General features: G+C 29.3%; 1 protein-coding gene across 1 annotated transcript in view; it reads left to right on the top strand.

Annotated features, from left to right (window-relative positions):
- LOC108547209 (uncharacterized) overlaps positions 1–22,580 on the top strand; it is a 60,248-nt gene extending 37,668 nt beyond the window's left edge. The window contains exons 2-8 of the mRNA XM_017899619.1: positions 10,198–11,882; positions 12,699–13,255; positions 17,885–18,000; positions 18,999–19,136; positions 20,074–20,275; positions 21,022–21,246; positions 22,492–22,580. Of these exons, the coding sequence (XP_017755108.1) occupies positions 10,198–11,882; positions 12,699–13,255; positions 17,885–18,000; positions 18,999–19,136; positions 20,074–20,275; positions 21,022–21,246; positions 22,492–22,580 (3,012 nt within the window). The remainder of the gene's footprint in view (positions 1–10,197; positions 11,883–12,698; positions 13,256–17,884; positions 18,001–18,998; positions 19,137–20,073; positions 20,276–21,021; positions 21,247–22,491) is intronic.
- Positions 22,581–22,977: the final 397 nt, after the last annotated feature.

Below are 22,977 nucleotides of genomic sequence, written 5' to 3' on the forward strand. Positions count from 1 at the left end.
TTCGATATGACATTGGTTCGTCTGGTGTTGCTTATATCAACCTTAAGCGACTATCCATTTAACTCACTAGCGCCACCACGGTCCATATCTCCAATAAATGTAATATAAATACCATACACACCGTTAAACTATTTTCTAATATTACTAATATCATCTTGACATACTCTTCTGATCATATTTGCCATATTGTTTTACGTCGTAAATGTGAATATTCGAACATTTTTGTGTATGAGTGTAAATCGATTACGATCGTGTGACATCGTTAGATAACGGTGGAATCTTTCTTCTATATTATTTCGACTTATTGCTTTTTAAGGAACAAATGCTCTCATTAAGGAACAAATGAACCAAAACAAAACAGCGATATTTCTCAGACATCTATCGGCCAACCTAACCTCTCTTAGTGGTAGATACGACGCGATTCCAAACTATGTTTACTGTCAAGTTACTATTGTGTGCTTGATCAGTAATGAATCTGTCATTGTCTCACTGACGCACATGTACATATAAATAAAATCCAATGCAGTAGCACCAAAAGAGTTTTGCTAATATCCTAAGACCAATTGAGACTTATATGTGTGTTATGGACCAAATGAATAATAGGTCATCATTCGCAATGTCTGTATTAATCACATGATCCATAACACGCATGGGAAAAAGTTGCTCAGAATGTTTCTCTTTACTACATACTTCCAACTCATCAAAAACAGTAACAGACCAGTTAATTAACAGGTTGATCCACTATTTCACCAGAAGTAGCAGAGAACTACCTTACATCATCAATTCTCAAGCCACCATCTCTACCCTCGTTTCTTCGCTTCCTCAACCCCATGAATAGACGAAACAGGACTTCATCGGTCGTTTCCACGTTCGATTTCGAACGATCCGTTCACCGGTTGCACGTTGAGACAGCCATCTGTACAATCGCTTATAAGGCCTTCTCCTTGTGATAGCAGACGAAGGAAATCCACGATCGGCCGCGATCTATGGAACGCCTGTCTGGTCAGCGATACTTCTAGAGATAGTTCTGCCGCATGTCCGTGAGTCGTTAATAGGAGAAAGAGATAGGAAGCCGCACCCAGATTACAGTTTTTTCACATCAGCTGTGGGAAACCTGTGGCCACCGATCCGCGGACAGCACTGCAATCGCTGCACGTGATCTTGTTACGTCATGAAACGCGATCGATGAAATCTTCGAGGAAGAGTTTAATATGTAGGGGAGAGTTGACTGTGCGTACTGGTTACCTAAATCGCAGCTAGTCAGCTTTGCTTTTTATGTTATTTGCAGTGCTATGAGAGGAATTTGGTGAGGCAGTATAGAGTATAGGTTAGGAATTTCTTGTTACTTTGTCTAGCTATTACGTTCGTGGAAAGCTTTCGCAAAGAAGGATGTTTAAAAAAGGCCATTTTTGGCATCGCCTGAAATGAAAAATTCCTTCGGGATCTTTAAGAGCATCCTCCAAGGAACAAAAAATTCCTGTATCACTTTGCCGAGAAACGATGACAAAGTTGTCAAAAATGAGTCGAGACATATGAAAATGGGACTGATCAAATACAGGGTGACCCAGAAACAGTAGTACAACCGAGGAGATGATGATTCTACGTGAAAATACAAATCGAAAATAAGGAATAAAATTTTTTCATTTTAAGCTCCGTTGTCGAGAAAAACGACTTTGAATATGCAAAGATTGCGATGGTATACTGATGGTACGCCATTTTAGCCAAAGTTAAGTGCGCGCGCACTCAGTAAATATTCAAAGTCGATTTTCTTGACAACGAAGCTTCAAATGAAAAAATTTTATTCTTTATTTTCGATTTATTTTTTCATGTAGAATCATCCCTCCTCGATTGTACCACTGATGCACATGTATTGATGGTATATCCATGTAAGCCGTAGTTAAGTGCACGCGTACTCGATTAATATTCAAAGTCGATTTTCTCGACTACGAAGCTTTGAATGCAAAAATTTTATATTTGGTCAGCTTTATTTCCGCATATTTCGACTCATTTTTCACAACTTTCCCATTATTTCTCGAAAAAGCGTTAAAGGATCTTTTTGTTCCTTGGAAGATGCTTTTAAAAGTCCTGAAGGAACTTTTCATTTCCATGCGATCCCAAAAATGACCCTTTTTTAAAATCCTGCTTTTTAATGAAGCGTAGAGTGTGATGATAAATTAATTGAGAGGAGTAATTGTTATTATTTATAGAATTAATAGATGATAAATTTACAAATCCTTTGCGGACTGTTGATTTTAATTGAAGATCTATTAGTAGCATATTAGAAGTAAATCTTTCAAGTTGGCTTGAGATTAATCAAAATTTTAACTTGATCAGTTTTATCTGATATATTATGCATGTTATAAGCAAAAGGATTGGTGTTGAATTACCAGTAGTCAGTAAAGGTTCAATTGATGTAGGGTAATTAGAAGTTCTAAAGAGTGATGTAGATATATGGGATATTTTTATTAAAGATAATAAGATATTTAATATAAAATATTTTTATTAAAATTTATTACATAATACTACTAACGTGCTTTAATTTGTTGATAAATATTCTGCATAGAGCAATATATAAAAAGTTGTTATTTCTTTTTTAGGAATATTCAATTTCAAAAAATTGAAATATAAAGAATATTCTCAGTAGACATAGCTTAAATAACAATTGCCAGAATTTGTGATACTTCTACATTGTTTAGAAATGAAGATATGTATATAGGACACTAAATGTGTATCACAGTGTAGCACATATATTATTAATATTGTTTTATTCATGAAAACCCACCCCAAAGATCAATTTTTACTACTGTAATTATCCCTTTGCACTATAATGACGAGTGTAACCCCTCCACGAATTTTTCGTGTCAAATTTCGAGATTATAAGCTATACTAATCACACGACGATAATTATATTTCACATATTTCAATATGCACAAAATTCTTAGAATTTCAAATTTTTACCCAATTTTTATTCAATCTTATCGTTCATGGATTAGATATATAGTGAGTAATTAAAATTAAATACTACTTCAATACATAATTTTTCATAATTAAATAGCAATGAAAGTGTTTGACAATCTAAGAATATAAAATTTTAAAACTTGTAATAAAACACGATAGATACCAATTTTTAGAGCCGGCGCGTGGCAGGTTCACCGCAGGTTCGGCCCCGCATTTTGAAAGGCCCCGCGGTCTACGAAAACTCATCAGACATTTTGCAGGACCCCCTGTATAGTAGATCGAATATTCGTGTGTGTAGAAAATACAATCGTGTAATCCATTAATCGATTAATTGAACATGGTACAGCTTGCTATACACTGACATGAGTGCAAAATTTTCTCTCCCATCTTTGCATCGAAATATTTCGTTGCAGCGTGTTCTAAACATTGACATTAAACGTTAACATTAAAGATTGATACAACTGCAACATGGGTGCGGAAGATATTAGGTGTTAAAGAAATCACCCAATTAGAAAACACTGATTTTGATTAACATTTTAGAGAATGATGGTACCATACTATTTACTGATACCATATCAAATTTAAACGCGTATTTTGGTTCCGAAAAATTTTTGAACCTGGCCCCGCAAAAGGTCACGCCGGCCCTGCCTATTTTGTCCTTATAAATTAACAGTTCAAAAAAACTAATTTTACTATTATTATTAAGTATTAATATTGTGAATTATTGCAAATTCTGCATTATCCAGAATTAATCCATAGACTTAAAATCAAAATGAAAGAAACGATATGAGTTTTTCTGGTTTAGACAAAGTATTATAGTAGAAGAATGTGCAGGTCTTCGTTATGCTTTCGTGAAGTCATCTAACGATTACTTTTCATATAAATGTATGCAAAATGTTTTATTGTTGATATTATACCCCTACATATATATATATACATATATAGTTTCTCTAAAATCTCCACTTTCTAAGCCTCGATTATTCCTAACCGGAGGCAGAGATTTTTCGCAATAGTGACTGGAGAAAACTAACAATGTAGTATTACGTTTCTTTCGAGTCAGAAAAACATTTCATTTCCTTCCAAACCGGATTTCAAATTATTATTGCATAATAACAATTTAGACATATACAGACAATTTGGACATATACACATTAATTAAAATGGATTTTAATTATGCCTGAAAATAAATTTACATATGACTAAAAAATATACGTGTCAATTAAAATAGATGAAAATAAATTTGTATAATGTACATTATGGACATTATAGACTGTAATTATAGATTTGACAACTATCCTAATTTATATTCTTGATATATAAACCGAAATTTTAAAACGAATGAAATTATCGAATTATATAATTATATGAAATTATTGAATACATATTGTGTGAAAATTCTTAACGTCCAATTAAAAATGCGACAATTATGAAGAACAATCTGCATAATGAACGAAAAGTATGTGTTAATTAGAAATTAATTTAAAAATGTTGAAAGTAATTCTAACTATGTAGTTTTTAAAACAATTTCTCTACTCTGTTGCAATATAAAATTTATGTACAAATTATTGAATAGATAAAAAAAAATATGTAAATGCAATTTGAATATTAATTAATAATTAAATTAACATTTGAATATTAATTTTCTTTCTGAAAATATTCGATTGAAAGTATTCAGTCAAAATATTGAAATGAAATTATAAAAATTATATTTTCGAGATATGTATATAAACAAATATCTTTATTTTATTTAATGGTAAAACAGTGGTTAATAAATGAAATATGTTTAATATTCACTTATCCTCAGATAACACGTTCTGTTCAACTTTCGTCCTTAACTGTTCCTGGTCTTAGCAAGAAGTAAAAACCTGCTCCAGTTTCCCGTCTTAGCCTGTTTATCGTTCTACTTGTTAGTCTATGCAGACACCACGTGATTGATTGTCTTTAACTCGCGTTTACCGTGAGCGTGAACGCGGTCATTATTACAAGATTACAAAAACGTGTCACAGCTATTAGTTGAACTCATACCAATGACAATGACAGTAGTTTAGGTTAGCACCATTAGCATTTGCCCTTAATAACGGAATACAGATCTGTTATTAACAGAATAGCAAAGAAGGCGAATACAGCGCCCCTATATAATACGACAGCTCCACGTACTATACTATGCAGTGCATAATATGCATAAGTTATATTATATTATGCATAATATGTATAACTTATATTTAAAATCTAAATTTTTAAATTAAAGCTGCATTAAACGTCTATAAAACACCATACATTTAATTGAAATAATTTCCATATAATTTTATACACTTTCTATAAAAATTATCTTATTATTAGATAAAGTCGAGAATATAGATACAAAATAAAATAATATATATGAAAATGACGATTTTGAAATTATATTTCATCAAACTTGAAGATTTATGAAAAATATATTATAATTAAAATATAATTAATATATTAAAATATATTAAATAAATTAAATTAAATAATTTATATATAAAATACATTAAATAAATATATTAAAATATAATTATTATAGTATAATATTCGATTATTAAATCATATACAATTCTATGACATTTCTTCAGTTTCAAAATCAAGATACCGATGTTGAAGATACTCCATTATTACTTCGATTGAAATTCTAAAGCAATTTTAATAACAGAAAATGTTTGCTTTCGAAATCAACAACCCGTACCTAATGATTAACGCTCTTTCTTAAAGCAAGATAAAATAAAAACAATCCAGTGCTTGATAAATGGCGAGAGGTTCATTAACTCGTAATTTATGATAATGATACCAACGTAATTTCCATCCATGTTGTTCATCGTATTACAATTTCAAATTTCCTTTAAATGTATAATTATCTTCTTCTTAGATAATAACGTAGAAAACGTAATTTTGGATTTAGCAATCCCTTAATGCACTATTAAATTGAGTGAAATTATATAAACACCACTTTATTTCGTTCGAATGTAAATACTTATATATATATTACACACACGTTGGTTAGAAAAAAAATTGATGTAATTTTAAAATAAAAATATTTTTAAAGTTTTATTCGATTAAAATAAATAAAATATATGATCCGAATATTTTAATCATTTTGTAATTCTGGTGCCTAAATTTGTTTACAACCTGTTGTTGGATTTACAACCATAAAAACACGCCCTGATATTATTGGTAAAAGATACGAGATTGCGTTACTATTATTGCTATAGAACTGCCCCAACTAGTAACTGCTATGTATTTTATGCCAGTCAAGTGCAACGAACTTCAAAATGTCAGTGTCATGGTCAATCAAGTATATTAATAGCACTTAACATCGTTTCTAAAAAGGGAGATCTAATTGTCGAATATTAAATTGCTAAGTATTAATTGTACTATAATTAATTGAATGTATTTTACTTGTATTTATCTGCGAATGATATGAAATACTTTAATATAAAAAAATATATTTCCTTTATTTATACATTTATTTTATTACTTTATTTACTCATTTAATTATGGATAATTTAATTTTTGCGTGATCGTTTCTTTAGAAATTGTTTAATTGTCGAGCATCATATCTGTAACAAATGAAATCAATTTTGTTTTTTTTTCTATCTGTGTTTGCATTTTTTAAAAATCCTAATATAGAATGTATTTGCCTTAATGAATTCCGAATATTGTAAACAGAAAAACAAATTTTGGAGAAAACAAACTTTTATAATGATTATTTATAATGATTTATAATGATGATAATGATTATTTCTATGAAATTTATTACATTCTTATATAGTGTCATTTATATGCATCAGAAATTACTCTTTATTAGAACAACATATCTAACAACAGGAAACAAGTATTCAGCATTGCATAAATACATACTGAACAGAATGATAAAGATCGACATCTTCGACGAAAGAACATTGCGAGAGTTGAAATTGCAACACAGGGCAGAAACAGCTTCATCTAAAACAGTATTCAAATTGTTCATATTCGCTTGCAGATACATACCTTATATTTTATACTTCATTCTAATATTCTCATCGTATAATTATATATTATATTACACTCTAATGAAAATAATATTTCGAATCATATTTAGCAATACTTGTTGTCCTGTAATTTATAAATATACGAGTAAAATAAAACAGGAAAAAGGTTATAAAATAATGACACGTGTCAACATTTTATATATGTACATTTATAATGATTTTCGGTAAAACGGAGGTAACCTATCATTTTTCCATCAGAATAATATTGTACAATTCATATAATAGGTATATCCATATTCACATAACAATTGACTATCTATGTAATACATATTTTTCTGCGTATCTTTCCCGCGAAGTATTCTTTTCGATACGTGACTGCGACTGCTATAAGCATAGAGTTACGGTTTAAAGAGAAAGGTAACGAAGCGACATGACGGAAAGAACCTGAAACAGTGTGGCTGCGTACCGATTGTGAGATGGTATAAGAGATTCCAATTTAAATTCGAGATCGTCGAACGAGTTATTACGCGAGGACGCTGCGAAATGAAAACCACGACGAGTTATACTTTCTCGAGACATCGAGGAGATTGTCTCACAGCCTCGTACAACTTGACATGGAGAAGGGAGTCTAGAACAATGCCTCGGTTAATTATCGCGATCTTAATTGCATCGGACTCTCTTTCTTTCTTTTATGAACAAAGCCGATAATTAATCGCTACGAATACATACTGAATTCTCTTGTAAATAATTACCGAATCAGTAAATATCGATGATTAAATGTGTGACCGAGATGAATTATTATTTGTTCTGTAATTATGAACTTCCTCGCACATTCGTCTTATTTTCGTTCGTGAACCTGTTAAACGTGATAACATGATAAATAGTTTTGTTTCATTGTTGAATGGGAGAGATGATTGTGTTGTGTTGGAAAAACTGTATTAACTGGAAAAAAGTAGGATTTATGTTGGAATATTTTTGCATATGAGAAATACTAATGGTAAATAAAAGATGAGAGGTTAGCTGTTGAAATGTAATATAGGTAAGTGTTTTTCTGTGTCGAATTAGAGTTAGAATCAGTTTCGTGGTATAAATGTAAGAACAATATTTTTTATATTAAATCTTTATTTTGAGATTAGAACAATTTTCGTAACCTTTGGTGTCCATCGTAAATAAACCAGTCAAAATTCAACTGTCGCTGTTCGTATATTGTATGGATAAGTTTATGATAAAATTTTCTTCTTTCTATTTCCTTTCTTTTCTCTATTCTTTTGTTTTTCTTTGGTTTTCTTTTTCCCTTCCTTCAGTCTCTTTGTCCTTTTTCTTCTTTCCTTACCTTTTACTCTTTCCTCTTTTTATTTCCTCTTTTTATATAAAGATAAAAGTATTAATAAATAATTGTATTTCATATAAAGAAGCATAAAGTAAAAAATTTTATTTACAAAGAATTGGTACCACTGTTAAATTTAATGTAAAGATGCTTGTAGATAACTTTAATATGATCTGCAATTATGATCATTTAAATATATAACATAAAGGTAAATTTATATCAGTTATAAATTTTGTAATTATTTTAATTCTTGCGTATAAAATTTTCAGAACCTTCAAATAAAAATACATCCAAATTCAAGGAAGTTAATACTATTAAATTTATTTTTAAAAAATATATATTTTACAAAGATAAAAATTCAATAATTAAGATACTACAACTAAAATATAAATTTCAATGAAATTGTTTAATTAAAGTTCTTACATTATATTGCACAATGTAAATTTCTGTGTAGATATCCATAAATCACGTTTGCATACACATAAATCACGTGTACATATACATACATATATATTACAATCGGAATTACATAATGAACATTGGAAAATTATACAGAACGTAATTTATGTACGAAACAAAACACTCTTTAGTAACTACACACTTTCTATCGCAAGAAGACTAAATCCTCAGTTTGTAATGTTATCTTTTCACGAAGAAAAATTGTTGAAGTACGAACAATATTAACTGTACTTTCGAAACTAATTATTTATATTTCGAACATTCAGGAAACAACTAGTTTGCAAATCATCGTAAAATTATGTAACAATTATGCAATAAAATTCTTTCAAATTTGTAAAAGTACAGAAAAGTACTTTATACAATGTAAAAATAACGGGATATTCTATATTTCATTATTACTTTAGAAAACATGGAAATATTGATTAATACCGCAAAAAATAATTCGAAAATAATAAAATATATTTTGATAGTGAAAATTGTTTAAAACATTAAATAAACTTAGACTTCGTTTAAAATAGTTATTTAAACATTAAGCTTCCGTATAAAATATAAATTCGAAAAATTAGTGTTTTTTACGAATTCCGAGTTAATTTTCAAAATAATAATTTAAAACTTTAACTTCAAAAAGCATTAATTTTGAAGCTTTATCAAATAATTTTTGTTGAAAGTCTCAAGTTATATAAATTTTACCAACTTTAACAAAATAAAAAATTTCCATTATATTATTATATTAAACAATTATTTAGAATATTTTTTTAATTAATTATCTGTATCATCTGTATATGTTTTATTCTTACAATATATTATGTATTATATATGTTAATTATATATTATATGTATTATGTTATATAATATATAGGGTGTCCCAGAAACGGTAGTACAACCGGGAGGGGGGATGATGCGTGCACTTAACTATGGCTTAGATGAATAAACCATCGATACATCAGTATTGGTAATACAACCGGGAAAGAGGTGATTCTACGTGAAAAGACAAATCGAAAATGAAGTGAAAATGAAAATTTTTTTATTCGAAGCTTCGTTTTCGAGAAAATCGACTTTGAATGTTCACCGAGTACGCGTGCACTTAACTTTGGCTAAAGTGGATGGACCATCAGTATACTACCCTAGTCGATGGATATTCAAAGTCGATTTTCTCGAAGGCGAAGCTTCGAATTAAAAAATTTTATTCTTTTTGTTCGATTCGTTTCTGCATGTAGAATCACCCCTATCCCAGTTGTACTACTGTTTCTGAGTCGCCCTGTGTATTAGTTATAGTACTATATACATATATTCAATATATATATATATATATATATATATATTATGTTACGTAATATGTACATAAAATATTAAATAATCTTTAATATATAATCTTAAAATATAATATGTATATTAACATATATATGTGTCTATATTTATATATATTAATATAGACAAACAGTTTAACAAAAGTGTAATTTTGTTTAGGGTCGTTCGCCACATGATCCACGACCTCGTCTATCGGCCTCCCAACAGGCCCAAATACTGAGCGACGTACAGCAACACCAGCAACGGTTTCGACGACCCCAAGATTCGTCCAGTTCTCGAGGATCCTTCTCAAACTTCGATCAAGTCACTTCCAAGCCACAAACAGGCACATCTTATTCGCCCTTGTCTAAATATAAAGTGGATCGCACGAAACAGCAACAAATTCAGCAACTACTGCAACAACAGCAACAGGTGCAACAGCTAATACAAGAACAGCAACAAAAGATAGCGCAACAACTCGGCAATCCAAATTATCTGAACGCTCAAACTCAATTCCAGGCTCAACCTGCCAAGCAGCAAGAATTCGAACAACAGTATCAGAATACTAATAGCCAGTTCCAGAATCTCCAGCAGGATCTATCGCAACCGCTGTTCAGTGACCGACAAACATTACAGTTGCAGGAATATCTGGAAAAGCAACGCGAGTTGGAACTGGTACAAAAACAGAGACAGCAATTACTACTGGAACAACAGGAATTACGAAGGCAACAAGAACTTCTGAGACTTCAACAGTTGCAAAAACTCACGTCGACCACTTCACTACCAATTTCTGTCACTTCCCCAAGCACCGTAGCTATAAGCACCACAACATCTCCTGTTCTCGTATCACTGCCAACTGCGAGAAAAATCACTCCATCGGAAACAGATTTGTTTTTAAAGGCGATAGCTACTCATCAGAAAAAGTATTCTACCACGACGCCGATACCATCCACAACAACCGTAAGAACCACGACAACCAGTAGACCAACTGTTATCACGTCTGTTTCTCCCAGAACATATCAAGAAAAAGTAACAGTTTCGAACATCCCAGAGAACCTGTTAAGTTTGATTCAGGAGCAACAGAATCAGTTCGTTCAACAAGGTAAGCCAAAGCCTCAGATCAAGGTCATATATCAGACAGAAAAGCCAGTAACACCAAAAAATTCTACTCCGAGGACCAGATCTGCCTCTTTAGGCTCGGAAAGGGATATTCTACTAAAGCAGTTGAAACTGGCTTTGGCTCAGTCGGTAGATGACGATATCAGAAATGTCAGTGCACGAGATATCGTGTTGCCTAACGGAAAGAAGATTCAGTTGGTCGATTCTTCAAGCAGCTTAACATCCATCGTACCCACCGATGGATCAACTCTGACTACGTCTACCTTGGCTTTAACTACTTCGACTACGACTATTAAACCACCGAAGGCTATTCTCGAGGAATTGACAAAAGGTGTGCTTCCTCCTGGAGCAGACTTTGAAGTCATTAGACAGAAGAGCGATGGAAAGTTGGAGGAAATTGGAAAAGCACCGATTCAGAGTCTGCCTGCAAAGAAAGTGACTTTTGTAGTGCTGGAGGAGCAACCCGATGGCAGTTACAAGGTGCAAGGCGTGAAAGGAAACGCGGATAAAGAGGGAAGTGAAGTGGAATCTATCGTAGAGAAGATTAAGAAGGGAGAATTGAAGCTTCCACCAAGTTCTTCGAATCCGACCACTGTGCCCTCGCTTCAGAATTACGCATCCAGTTTGGACCCAAATTCAATCTCGACAAGGCAGAGCGGAGCGACGTCGACTCAGGGTCTTGGATCTACTAGTCCTAGATCTACTACCCCGAGATCTACTTCCATTTCATCAAGGTATACCGAAAGGTAGGTGACAGAGCTTCATGAAGCCCTCAAAAAAGAATTAATTAACTAACAATACTTAGATTTAAATATTTTCTAAACTGTTGTTTTCTTCTTTTAGGTAAATAGGTGAATATTTTTTTATAAGGACTGAGAAGTTGCATTATGAGGCATTGGAAAATATATCAATCCATTTAAAAATATGTAAATGACTCTCGCCTGATCTTAACATCTCCAACTAACAACATCCTGCCTGCATCTTACCATGCCTCCTTTGATCTTTGATAACATTCTGAAAACTTTTCCTTTTGTATAAGGTAGCTTTCAAAATATTTGCAATAATAGATTAGAATCAATACAAAAATATAAATGAATGATTCTTATCAACAGAAAGCAGTAATTAATCAAGGAAGTCTTCCGTGAGGTTTCCCGGCAAATACACGTAATGCATCATATTGTGTAAAACAACTTACATGATAAAGAATAAGAATATGTTACATTTAAACGATTAATTATTTTAGAAAATGCGTCTTTTGAATCCAAGAAATACAGCAGTATCGTGAAATATCTTATGATAATGTATTCATATCTAAATTATATTGATATCAACAGTCATACCTATCAAATAGCTTAACCGAAAATTTTAGCATGAATTGAATACAAGAATCTTAATAATAATAAAAATCATTAAGAATGTTCATGCTTAACAGTCCATAAAATCTATTCTTAACTTTCTTACTTAAATATTACATAATGGAATTATATAAAAATTCTATTGATGCAAACTTTATGAATTATGATGTACGCTCTATTAATGAAAGCAACATATTTTTATTGCAGACCAACGGAATACTTCCCTCATGTGACAATTTCTCCAAATTCCGTGTCAACGACAGACAAGTATGTGTCTTCAGCATCCAGCGTCACCAGTCACGTATTCAATTCACTAGGGTCTGTGAACACCACCCCTAAATTGAGTTCCTTGGATCAAGATAGTCGCGTGACTGCAAAATATCCAAGCGTAACAAGAAGTCATTTCATCCCAACCATGGCTCCGGTCAATGAAATCATTACGACAACATCAGCGCCGGTACCGACGACTTTCTCACAACATTCGACCAATTCTTACATTCATTTCACCGTCAGACCACCCGGTGAAACTTCACCGACCCTCAGTACAATCTCGACCACCACGAGGCCATCGACTACCTTACATAACGATAATATCATCTACCAGGACACCTTCGAACGACCTACAATTTCCCCATCTTTAGAATCGCCTTCCACGAAGAGCCAAATACAGGAGAGTTTGACCACATTGCTCAGAAGGGAAGGATTATTTGCAATGGCTAAATATTTAAGACAGTCAGGTCTGGATAACGTGTTGAACGAAACTGGTGAGTAGATAAATGTTTTATTAGAGTAAAATCCTACTGCTAAAGATAGTGAACGAAACATCAGCTATTTTTGAGAATTCGAATATTTCAGATGAACATGTTCTCAGTTTTAGGACTGGAAAGAGTTCTGAAGATTTAGGCAGTATTTTCAAAGATTTTGGTATCTATTACTATATGGATAGCAATTGACGTCAAGACTTTATTCTTTGACTTAATAACTAGACGTATTTATATATGAAAAAGAAACCTGGTTTTCAAACAACGGATACCAAAAAAGGTGCTGTTGAAAATTCGTTAACTTTTTCGTTAAATTATATATATGCAGTTGCTTACGGCAGTATTTTGATAACATAAGTTCTAAATGTTTAACGAATACACGTTGTCAAAGTCAAACTTTGAAAATAATACTCTACCTAAGAAAACATAAGTCTTGGGAATCAATAGCGCAAGTTATACAAAAATACAACGATTAATAGAAAATTTATAGAATATTGAATGCAGATGCATGAAACTAAGGAACATATTACAATTATTGCAAGAGAGTAGTTGATCAAGTATTAACGTAAACTAATATTAAATTACAATATATTTATAATATATGAATACAAAATCAAGCAATCGAAATTTGACAATTTCGTGAAAGGTGTGTCCACATTCAATGTTTTATGAATTCTTCAATGTTTATCAAATTTTTGTCTAATTTTACCTGCATTTTCTCAACACTTTTATCTTACATCAGATAAAGTATTATTTTGAAAATTAGAATCAAATGTGTGTATTTTATTTATTGAATGATCAGGACACAAGTTATTCGAATACTTTCATGAGCTACTGTAAATTGAAGTTAAATTAAAATCAAACTATAACTAAACTCCAGAAATTTCTGTTGATTTATTAATATATACAAATATGATATTTTATGTGTATCAGCTTAGTAAGGTTACTGCCATAAATACAAAGTTTTATTCTTTGTACAACTATTTTGCTTCTTCTTGACGTCCAATTTAGCTATGCAACATTCATTAGAAAAATGTTCTCACGGATTGCTTGAATGTTTCGACACAGATGTCTCGTCACAAGAACAATGATGGTCGTTTTCTCGTTATACGAATCTTTAAATTACAAAAGCTAGCTTAATTGCATCTTACAACGTTAATTGACCTATATAACTTATTGATTCGATCAAAAATGTTTATATATCCTTACCGTCTGTAATTCAAAAATAAATTACTGTGCTCGTTATTACGGTACCTTGATAGGTCCAGTAATAATTATGTAATTCGATCTATTGAAGAATCGATTACGAATGAGAACAATGCGATGCTGAAGAATCCATGGACAGAAAGTTTAATTCATTTTATTCATTGGCGTAGAGACGACCATTTTGTTTTTATCTTTATAATACAAATGTGCAATATTGCATTGAATTTGGTACTAACAATAAGTTATTTCACGTTCATTACTTATCGCATTTTAAATATGTACGTTAGATATTATTAACAAGTATATTAACAAATATTTTAACAAAATGTATCTCAAAATTTCGCGGGTTTTAATTTACGCATTTGAATTTGAGCTTTAATTAATGGTAATAATTTTAATTTATCATATTTGAATTAATGTTAAATATATATATAAAAATTATTATATACGTACATATATCAATTCGGATTCGTAAAATGATTATTTTAAATATATATTCTTTTATATTAGTAATTTTTATTATAATTACTATTTATCAAAGAATAAACTTTATATAATTTTGGTTTCATATGTTTTATAGATATTATTCATAAACATATTATATATTTTATATATATTTCATAAATGTCACTAGCTTATCGAAATTTATTTATTTATTAAAATTTACGATGCGTTCACAAAATTGTAGCATCTAAAAATAAAAATATTTAAGCTCTTAACCTAATGTCTATCAAAAGAAAACAAAATATGACTAAAATTAAATTAATAATTTCCTTTCATTGACAGACTATTAAAACTATTATAGAATTACTAAAAATGAAAAAATAAAATTATAAAATATTATGATTAACTATAATGTTTTTGATAGATTTCTATTAAGTATTAGATTCGTTGGAAAGACTAATCGAAATTTAAATATATTTTATTACACTATATATTATGATACTATCAATAAAATATAATGTTATTCATTTATATTTTTAGAACTACTAATGTTTTCCAATTAACGAATGCTTTGAATGCTTTAATTACCAAAGCGTCTGTAATAACGTTTTCCTGCTTGAGGAAACCGTTTGAATATTTATAAGTGTGATAATCTATGAAAGATAACTTCAAGGAAAGAGTAAAATTTTATACTTTGATTCAATTTGCTTTTATCTAACGATTTATCATTTATATTCAAAAAATCTTATTTTTACGAATAAATTTATTTAATATTATATAAAAGTGATAAACATAAGTGGGATCTAATTTTCCTCGTGATACGAAATTCATTAGAAGTAATTAATAATTGTAATTACCGTAATACATTACATTCAAGTACATTATAATTCACCAGTTATTTCACATTCAACTTATCCACCAATAGATCATTAATCTTGAATATTAGAAATCAGCATTGATTTCTGTACTAACTTCTAACCTAACATTTACATAAGCTTCTTCAAATGCTATTCATACTTCTAACAGCTTTTACGGTACATTTTCTAAATTTACACTCGCAAGAAAGTTATACGAATATACTGGTGATTGATAGTTTCAAATAATGAAATTTTAATAATTTTATTATAGCTAAAAGATAGGTGAGATATAAAAAATATAAATTTTTATAGTATAGTACAATAAAATAGAAAGAATATAAAATATATGAAAATTTTAATACTGACAAAATTAGTAAAAAGTTACTAGTTTAGTTAATACTATGTATAATTACTAAACTAGGTATAGTTCATTAATTTCTTAAAAAAAAAAAAATTTAAACATATTTCTCAGAACATTAATAAATCTTTTTTTTTTTTAAATTACAAGATATTGTACAGAACTTGATTTAATCACAAAAAAGGTATCTTAGATTTTAGTTTTGCTTATCGAATTCGTATATGTAATATCGAATTATAATGATCATTGGACACCACGATATTACAATTATAACTAATTTGGAATTAAAAAGCTCATTAAAAGTCAATTTAGTTCAATAGAGTGATCAAAAAACTTAAACCAAGTAATTATAGACCGAACACTTTCAATTTGTCCTAACGATCTTTGATCGACAATTAATGTTCTAATTACAAGAAAACGTGTTCCCATTCCGTTAACATTGACGGTGAGAACGTTGAATTACACGGATACGTTGCGTAACTGTTAATCTAGACAGTCGGACGATGCCCAGCCACTTCTGAAGCAATTAAAAATGATTGTGAAAATAGGCAGCGGAGAAACGCGTCAGAGATCGTGCAACAACCAGATCCAATTATCGGCGTGTTAGCCAAACGGGAAAACCGTGCACTTCCGTCGATTAAAAAAGCAAAGAAGCGTAACGGTGTCCTTTCACGTGACACGAGAAATGACCGGATAAAAATTATCCTCGCAGTTAAGAAAGATGCGTTACCTCTCGTGACACCTTACGTCGGATCCAGAACAAACACGTTACGTCGTACGCCACAAGGTGGCGCGAGATTGCGCGAAGATGCGAATAAACGCACGATATCGCGCATAAATGTATATATGCATATACGTGAACAGCATCTTACAAAAAGAATCTATAAAATCATGTCAAATGCATTACATAGAACAGTCGAACTGCCAATTCCAATATCGGACGAATTCTAATATTGAAACGTATATTATATACTACTATTCGAACGTTTTATTATGTGAACAGTACATTTTCATATTGGCATCCTTTACTATCAGAACAAATACAGACGTAATTCATACATCTTTACCACAATTTCTTATTGAAATTGATATCATACGCTATATAGACAATTAAAAGTCTATAACAATATAAATGTAATTTTTCATTACGAACTATTTACGGCATTAAAAGATTGACTTTCATAAATGATTCGAAAAACAAAAAGGATGTAATTATTGTAATAAATAAAAAAAGAAATTGTCACAATATCATTAGTATCTCGGTAAATATAAAATATTCTTTGAAAATTTGAAACTGGCAATGAATACCATGTTTTAAATTTTGTTTGATATTTAAATTAAAAATAACGGAACCACGTTAATAAACGTAGATTAGTTGCTATAATAAAAGTGTTAGAATTTAATTATTTGACGCCATGAATCAACGCATAATCAAATATCAAATATAACCTTCTTACAAGTTTTTCACTGAAAAATATAAATTTAGTATTTGAAAAAATTTAGTACTTTCCCCTAAATACTCAGATACAGATGAACTAGGTAATTAATATAGTTAACTAAAAATTTTCTTTTAAATGTTCCAAACTTCTTCAACCTTCCAAATCTCTTTTAATGTTTACAAATTTTTATAAACCTATAAAAATCTCTTTTTAAACTTTAAATTATTTTTAGAATCTAGAAATTTGAAAATTTACCAAAACACTAGCTGTGGTACGAACATAATTCAACGTTATGACAGAAAGAATTAATTCGATTATAATATTACAGGTCCATACACAATATTCGTCCCGACAGACAAAGCCTTTAGAACGTTATTGGTGCAGCTTGGTGGTCCGGAAAAAGCAGAGCAAAAATTCCGAGATAATCCACGACTCCTTAGCGGGGTATGTCAACGATATCGATAATAAAATATTTGTTAATTTATAAGATAGTAAAATTTATAAGATAGTATATAAAAAATTAATATAATTCTTAGAAAAAAAATACAGGTAAACGTACTCTTAATTTCAGATATTATTATTTTGTTTATTATTTATTATTAATTTAAATATTTTGATAAATTTAGGTTATGACATATGCAGTACATAAAAAAGATATTGACACACTATATTACAAGAAAATTTATATAATCAGAAAGTTTCGATTTCAATGAACGTTTATGTAAGTACGTACATTAAGAACATAATAAATTTCACATGAAGTTATTTTTTTATGGATAGGAAATCCTTTTAAGGGAGCCAAATAGATCCCAAAGTTCCAATATTTTTTAATACTCTGAATATAATTTCTGTTAAAATTTTTTTCACATTAGAATTATAGAGCATCAAAAATTAAACGTTTTTTGTGTAATAAAATTTTATTGTTATACTATTGCAAAATTATATTGGATACAAGCGAAAAAATCATTGAAAATTCAATTGTTTAGGGTGATATTACGTAAAAATAATTGTTTTATATATAATCTGTTATGGTAAACATACACAGAGTTTCATTTAACAGTGTATCACTTTAAGCAAGTGAAATCAACGACTGAATTAAACTCTTGCAATATAGTGTGCCAATACTTCTTTTACCCACTGTAGATATTAACTTGATTAATCAAAAAGAGTTATCTATTGAGAATGTCAATTGGTTAAATTAGTCATCTTAAAGTAATGATGATTTAAAGATGATTAAAAGAGTAGAAAAACATCTCTATTCTTGCATGAAATTAAAAATCAATCCACTTTTACTGAATTAATGTATAATTTATATTAGAGTAAATATTTTACTATAAATATTTTACTAATTATTAGTATCTCTTGTATTTTAATCAAAATTGCAAGCTACTTTACAATAATCGAGTAGATAAACTATATTAATTCGTATAATTAAATTACAGCTTCTGCTACATCACGTGATACCAGGAGCTTTCAGGATCGATTCCTTGCAAGATGAAATGACTGGCGTTAGCTTAGCTGGAACGCAATTAAGAGTGAATGAATACGCAATGCACGACCACGAATGGAATGACATAAAAGTACGTCCCTTAGATTATATAGACCTCATAATTTCGAATTGTATGTTAACAATCTCGTTGACCTTAACAAGAATTTATTTCCATCTAACCTCGAACATTTTTGGATCAATGAGTCATAACCAGCACTGTATATTCATCACTTTTATCGATCGATCGTTTCACGTTGATCTAGTTTGTCGACCTTCTAGAAAACGATGGAAACATTCCATTCACTCGTAAATAATGTATGACATAGTGCGTACTTCAAAGATGAAATCACACGAATTCTTTCTTAAGCCAAAATATAGAAACTATTTAGTATGAATGAAGAGATTTATTTATTATTTATTGTAATTGTGTATATATTTATTTCATAAGTAATAAATTATGAAATAAATATATGACATAAATTTCTTTTTTATATAAACAGATTTCGAAACGTATTTTGAAAATTAATTCAATGTTTAAAAATAAATATTTATCAATAGATTTTAAGCTGAAAAAGAAATTTATTTTAGACAAAGGAAAAAATAATTATAAATTCATATGAAATAAAATTTATCTTTACTTACGTTTTATATATTCGATTTAAAAGACATTAGACATTTTAAATAATTAGTAAGCACTGATAAAAGTATGTAAATCGATTTTCTTATATTTAAATGTTATTATTTACTTGAATGTGCTATAAAATTTATTTTATTTATTAAGAAAATACTGTGATGGTACAATTTTTCAGATATCTGAGTAATGAACCGATTCATAGTTAAACAAAATACACTAATTAATACAATCTCAACAAAAAGATCTAATTTCATTTAAATTTTATTTCATTTTAATTAATATCATATTGATATTATTGTAATTGTTATATTTATATGAATCAAGTTAAATGACATTCGTCCTAAACGAAAAATGACGTTAACATTTTTACATTATTATTTGTTTTTACAAACAGGTGACAACAATAAATGGTGCAAAAGTAGCATCGAATAAACGTGATATTGAGATACCTCAGGGCATTGCCCACGCCGTGGACAGGGTGATGTTTCCACTTCCGGTTGGCGATTTAGTGCAAACATTGCAGGCTGATCGCGAAAGAAGGTTCACTACTTTCCTAAAAATGCTTTACATCTCTGGACTTCAAGAAACTTTATCGGGTAATTCAAGTAAATCTTATTTCAAAGTTAAAACTTATTAAAATTGTAGGTTTCAAAATAGATGAAATTTTTTATCTTAAATCAATTACTTTTATCTTATTTATTTAGATTATTAGATTATTATTTAGATTATTATTTCGGAATAAAATATTATAAAAAGTATATTTTTCACCATTACTTTACAGAATTATTTATATTTTTAATCGTAAAAGTTTCAAATTAGAGAATTCAAAAATTCGAACATATATATCTTTAACACATACGAATAATATTTAGAGAAAGAAAAAGAAGATACTATGATTTAAAAAAAAATGTTAACTAGAACAGATAAAAAATTTTGCTAAATAGAACTCTACAAAATTTGACAATGATTGCTCTAGAACAATGATTACTGATTGAACTGATTGAATAGTAATGAATAATCAAGTAAGCATATCTATAAAATACCTTTAAAACTGTATTTATACATATTATATTCAAACAATTATTTTCATAAAAACATTATAAAAATTATTATAACAATTAAAAGTTCTTATTAACTGTAACCTTTTTTTGTATTATCTTCTGCAATAAGTTGTTAACAATTATCGAAGTTTTACTATATTCTGTAACAAAATAATTCATACAAATTATTGCATAATAATGTATAAATGCGTTATATTTTTTAGTGATAAAAATGATCAGGTTAAGAAGTTGTTTGAAATTCAAATTATTAATTGTTATTAATGCGGAAATAACCTTTGCAGGACCTAAAACTTTCACCATTTTCGCTCCAATGGACTCCGCTTTCGAATCCACCTCGAAAGACGGAGGAGCACCTGTTTGGACGGAAGAAGACGGCCCAGAAGCTGCGAAAACAATTATTTCGAGACATGTGATTCCTTCGTCTTTGTACACAGCGGGAATGAGGTACTATTTGCAAAAAGATACTCTTCGTCCTCAATCGCCTGTTCATATTCACAAAAATGGAGGTAAGCAAAAGATAAATCGAGTAACAAGTTGTATTGATATAAAAATATAAAAAAAAAAGAATATTCTAGAACAAAAATAAAAAAAAAGAATATTCTATTCTATTCTAAATTATCATGTATGCGCAACTATTACTTAGATTACAATCAACATTTCTCCTTATGGATATATCAAATTTTCATTGAAACACAAAGATATGCTGTTACTGTTATTAATTCATAATTTTCTAATTATAAACTAAAAAACATTGTATATTTTTCTTCCAATAAATATCTATTTTTTTAAACAAAATGTTACCTGTTGAAGTGTTGATGACAAGACTGAATTATTGATGACCGGTACAAGGTTATGTTAATTTAGAGAAAGATACTCGTTGAATGATAATTTTATAAGCTGGAAAAGTTCGAGGAATTTCCTTTTCGTAAAAATTACCATCTAGCACGCAAATCTTGAAAAATCGGTGTCCTAATAACCTATTTGCTCGTTAAGCAGTGATTTCCCCACTTTGTAATTAAACACTCCCTTTCGCGCCGTGACGCGTCATGACGTGTCATTAGGACAATGTAGATATAGAATGAATGTAATTTATTTTTTCACACTAACTGCTCCCCCTTTATGATTTAAAATGGTTTTCTTATTTTTACACTATTAAATAAAATATGTCATGTATAAAATCAAAATTTTCAGAAATAAAACAAAAATTTCACTTGTGTAACAAACTTTTTCAAATATTAAATCATATAAAATATTATGTATTTATGCGTTTATAGAGACAAATTTTAAATACAAGTAATGTATAAATAACTTTCGTATATTCACAATATTCAAAACTATTTTTAAACTCAATATTATAAAGCAGAAATCATAGAAATTCTTATTTAAAAAATTTTAATACTTATAAATATAACAAATATGACAAATCACAATAAGTTAAATAGCAAATAGTAGTATTATATTATAAACATAAGAATAAGGAACACTATGTTAAATGCATATAAAACAATATTTAAAAATGTTCGAGTTGTTAAATTGTATTGTAAAAACTTTTAACTAATTAAAGTTAAATAAGTAATAAGTTTTTCTTACCAAAATTTATTTGGCAATCTAGAAAAAACAAAAACACGTTATTGTTATAGCTATCAGATTAGTTGTTTTCCGTTTAATAACTATTATCATTATGAAATTACATTCCAGAAAAGATATTTTGTAATTTAAAAAAATTTAAATTATTTTCTATGCTGTTCCAGGTCGAGTACGAGTGAACGAAGCACATGTTGTAACACATAATATACCAGCAACAAATGGAGTTTTACACGCAATTGACGGTGTTCTATAACTACGCAATACACAGTTAGATCGTCCACTTTGAAAAGTTATGCATGTTATAAAAAAATGCATATTTCAGTCGCAAGACACGAAGGATATTTATACCTTTTTACTTATTACTTCTTTGCAATTTGCTAAAAAAAATACAATAGCAATATTTAATAAGTAATAATCTAACTTACAAAAAATACTAGTCTAAAAATGTTCTATTTTTAAAAATAAATAGTATTAATAATGAAGATGAAATTCTATTTGACAAAGATAACATCTTTATCGCTTAGAGATTATTACAGTAAATCGCAAAGAATTAAAAAACTATGAAAAATAGTATTAAAATGGTTAATATTCTCGTTAATTATTAATTAAAGGCATTCAATTTTTAATAATTAAAAATTAATACCGTCGAT

This window comes from Eufriesea mexicana, unplaced genomic scaffold (assembly GCF_001483705.2).
Source record: "Eufriesea mexicana isolate 0111107269 unplaced genomic scaffold, ASM148370v2 scaffold953, whole genome shotgun sequence".
NCBI lineage: Eukaryota > Metazoa > Arthropoda > Insecta > Hymenoptera > Apidae > Eufriesea > Eufriesea mexicana.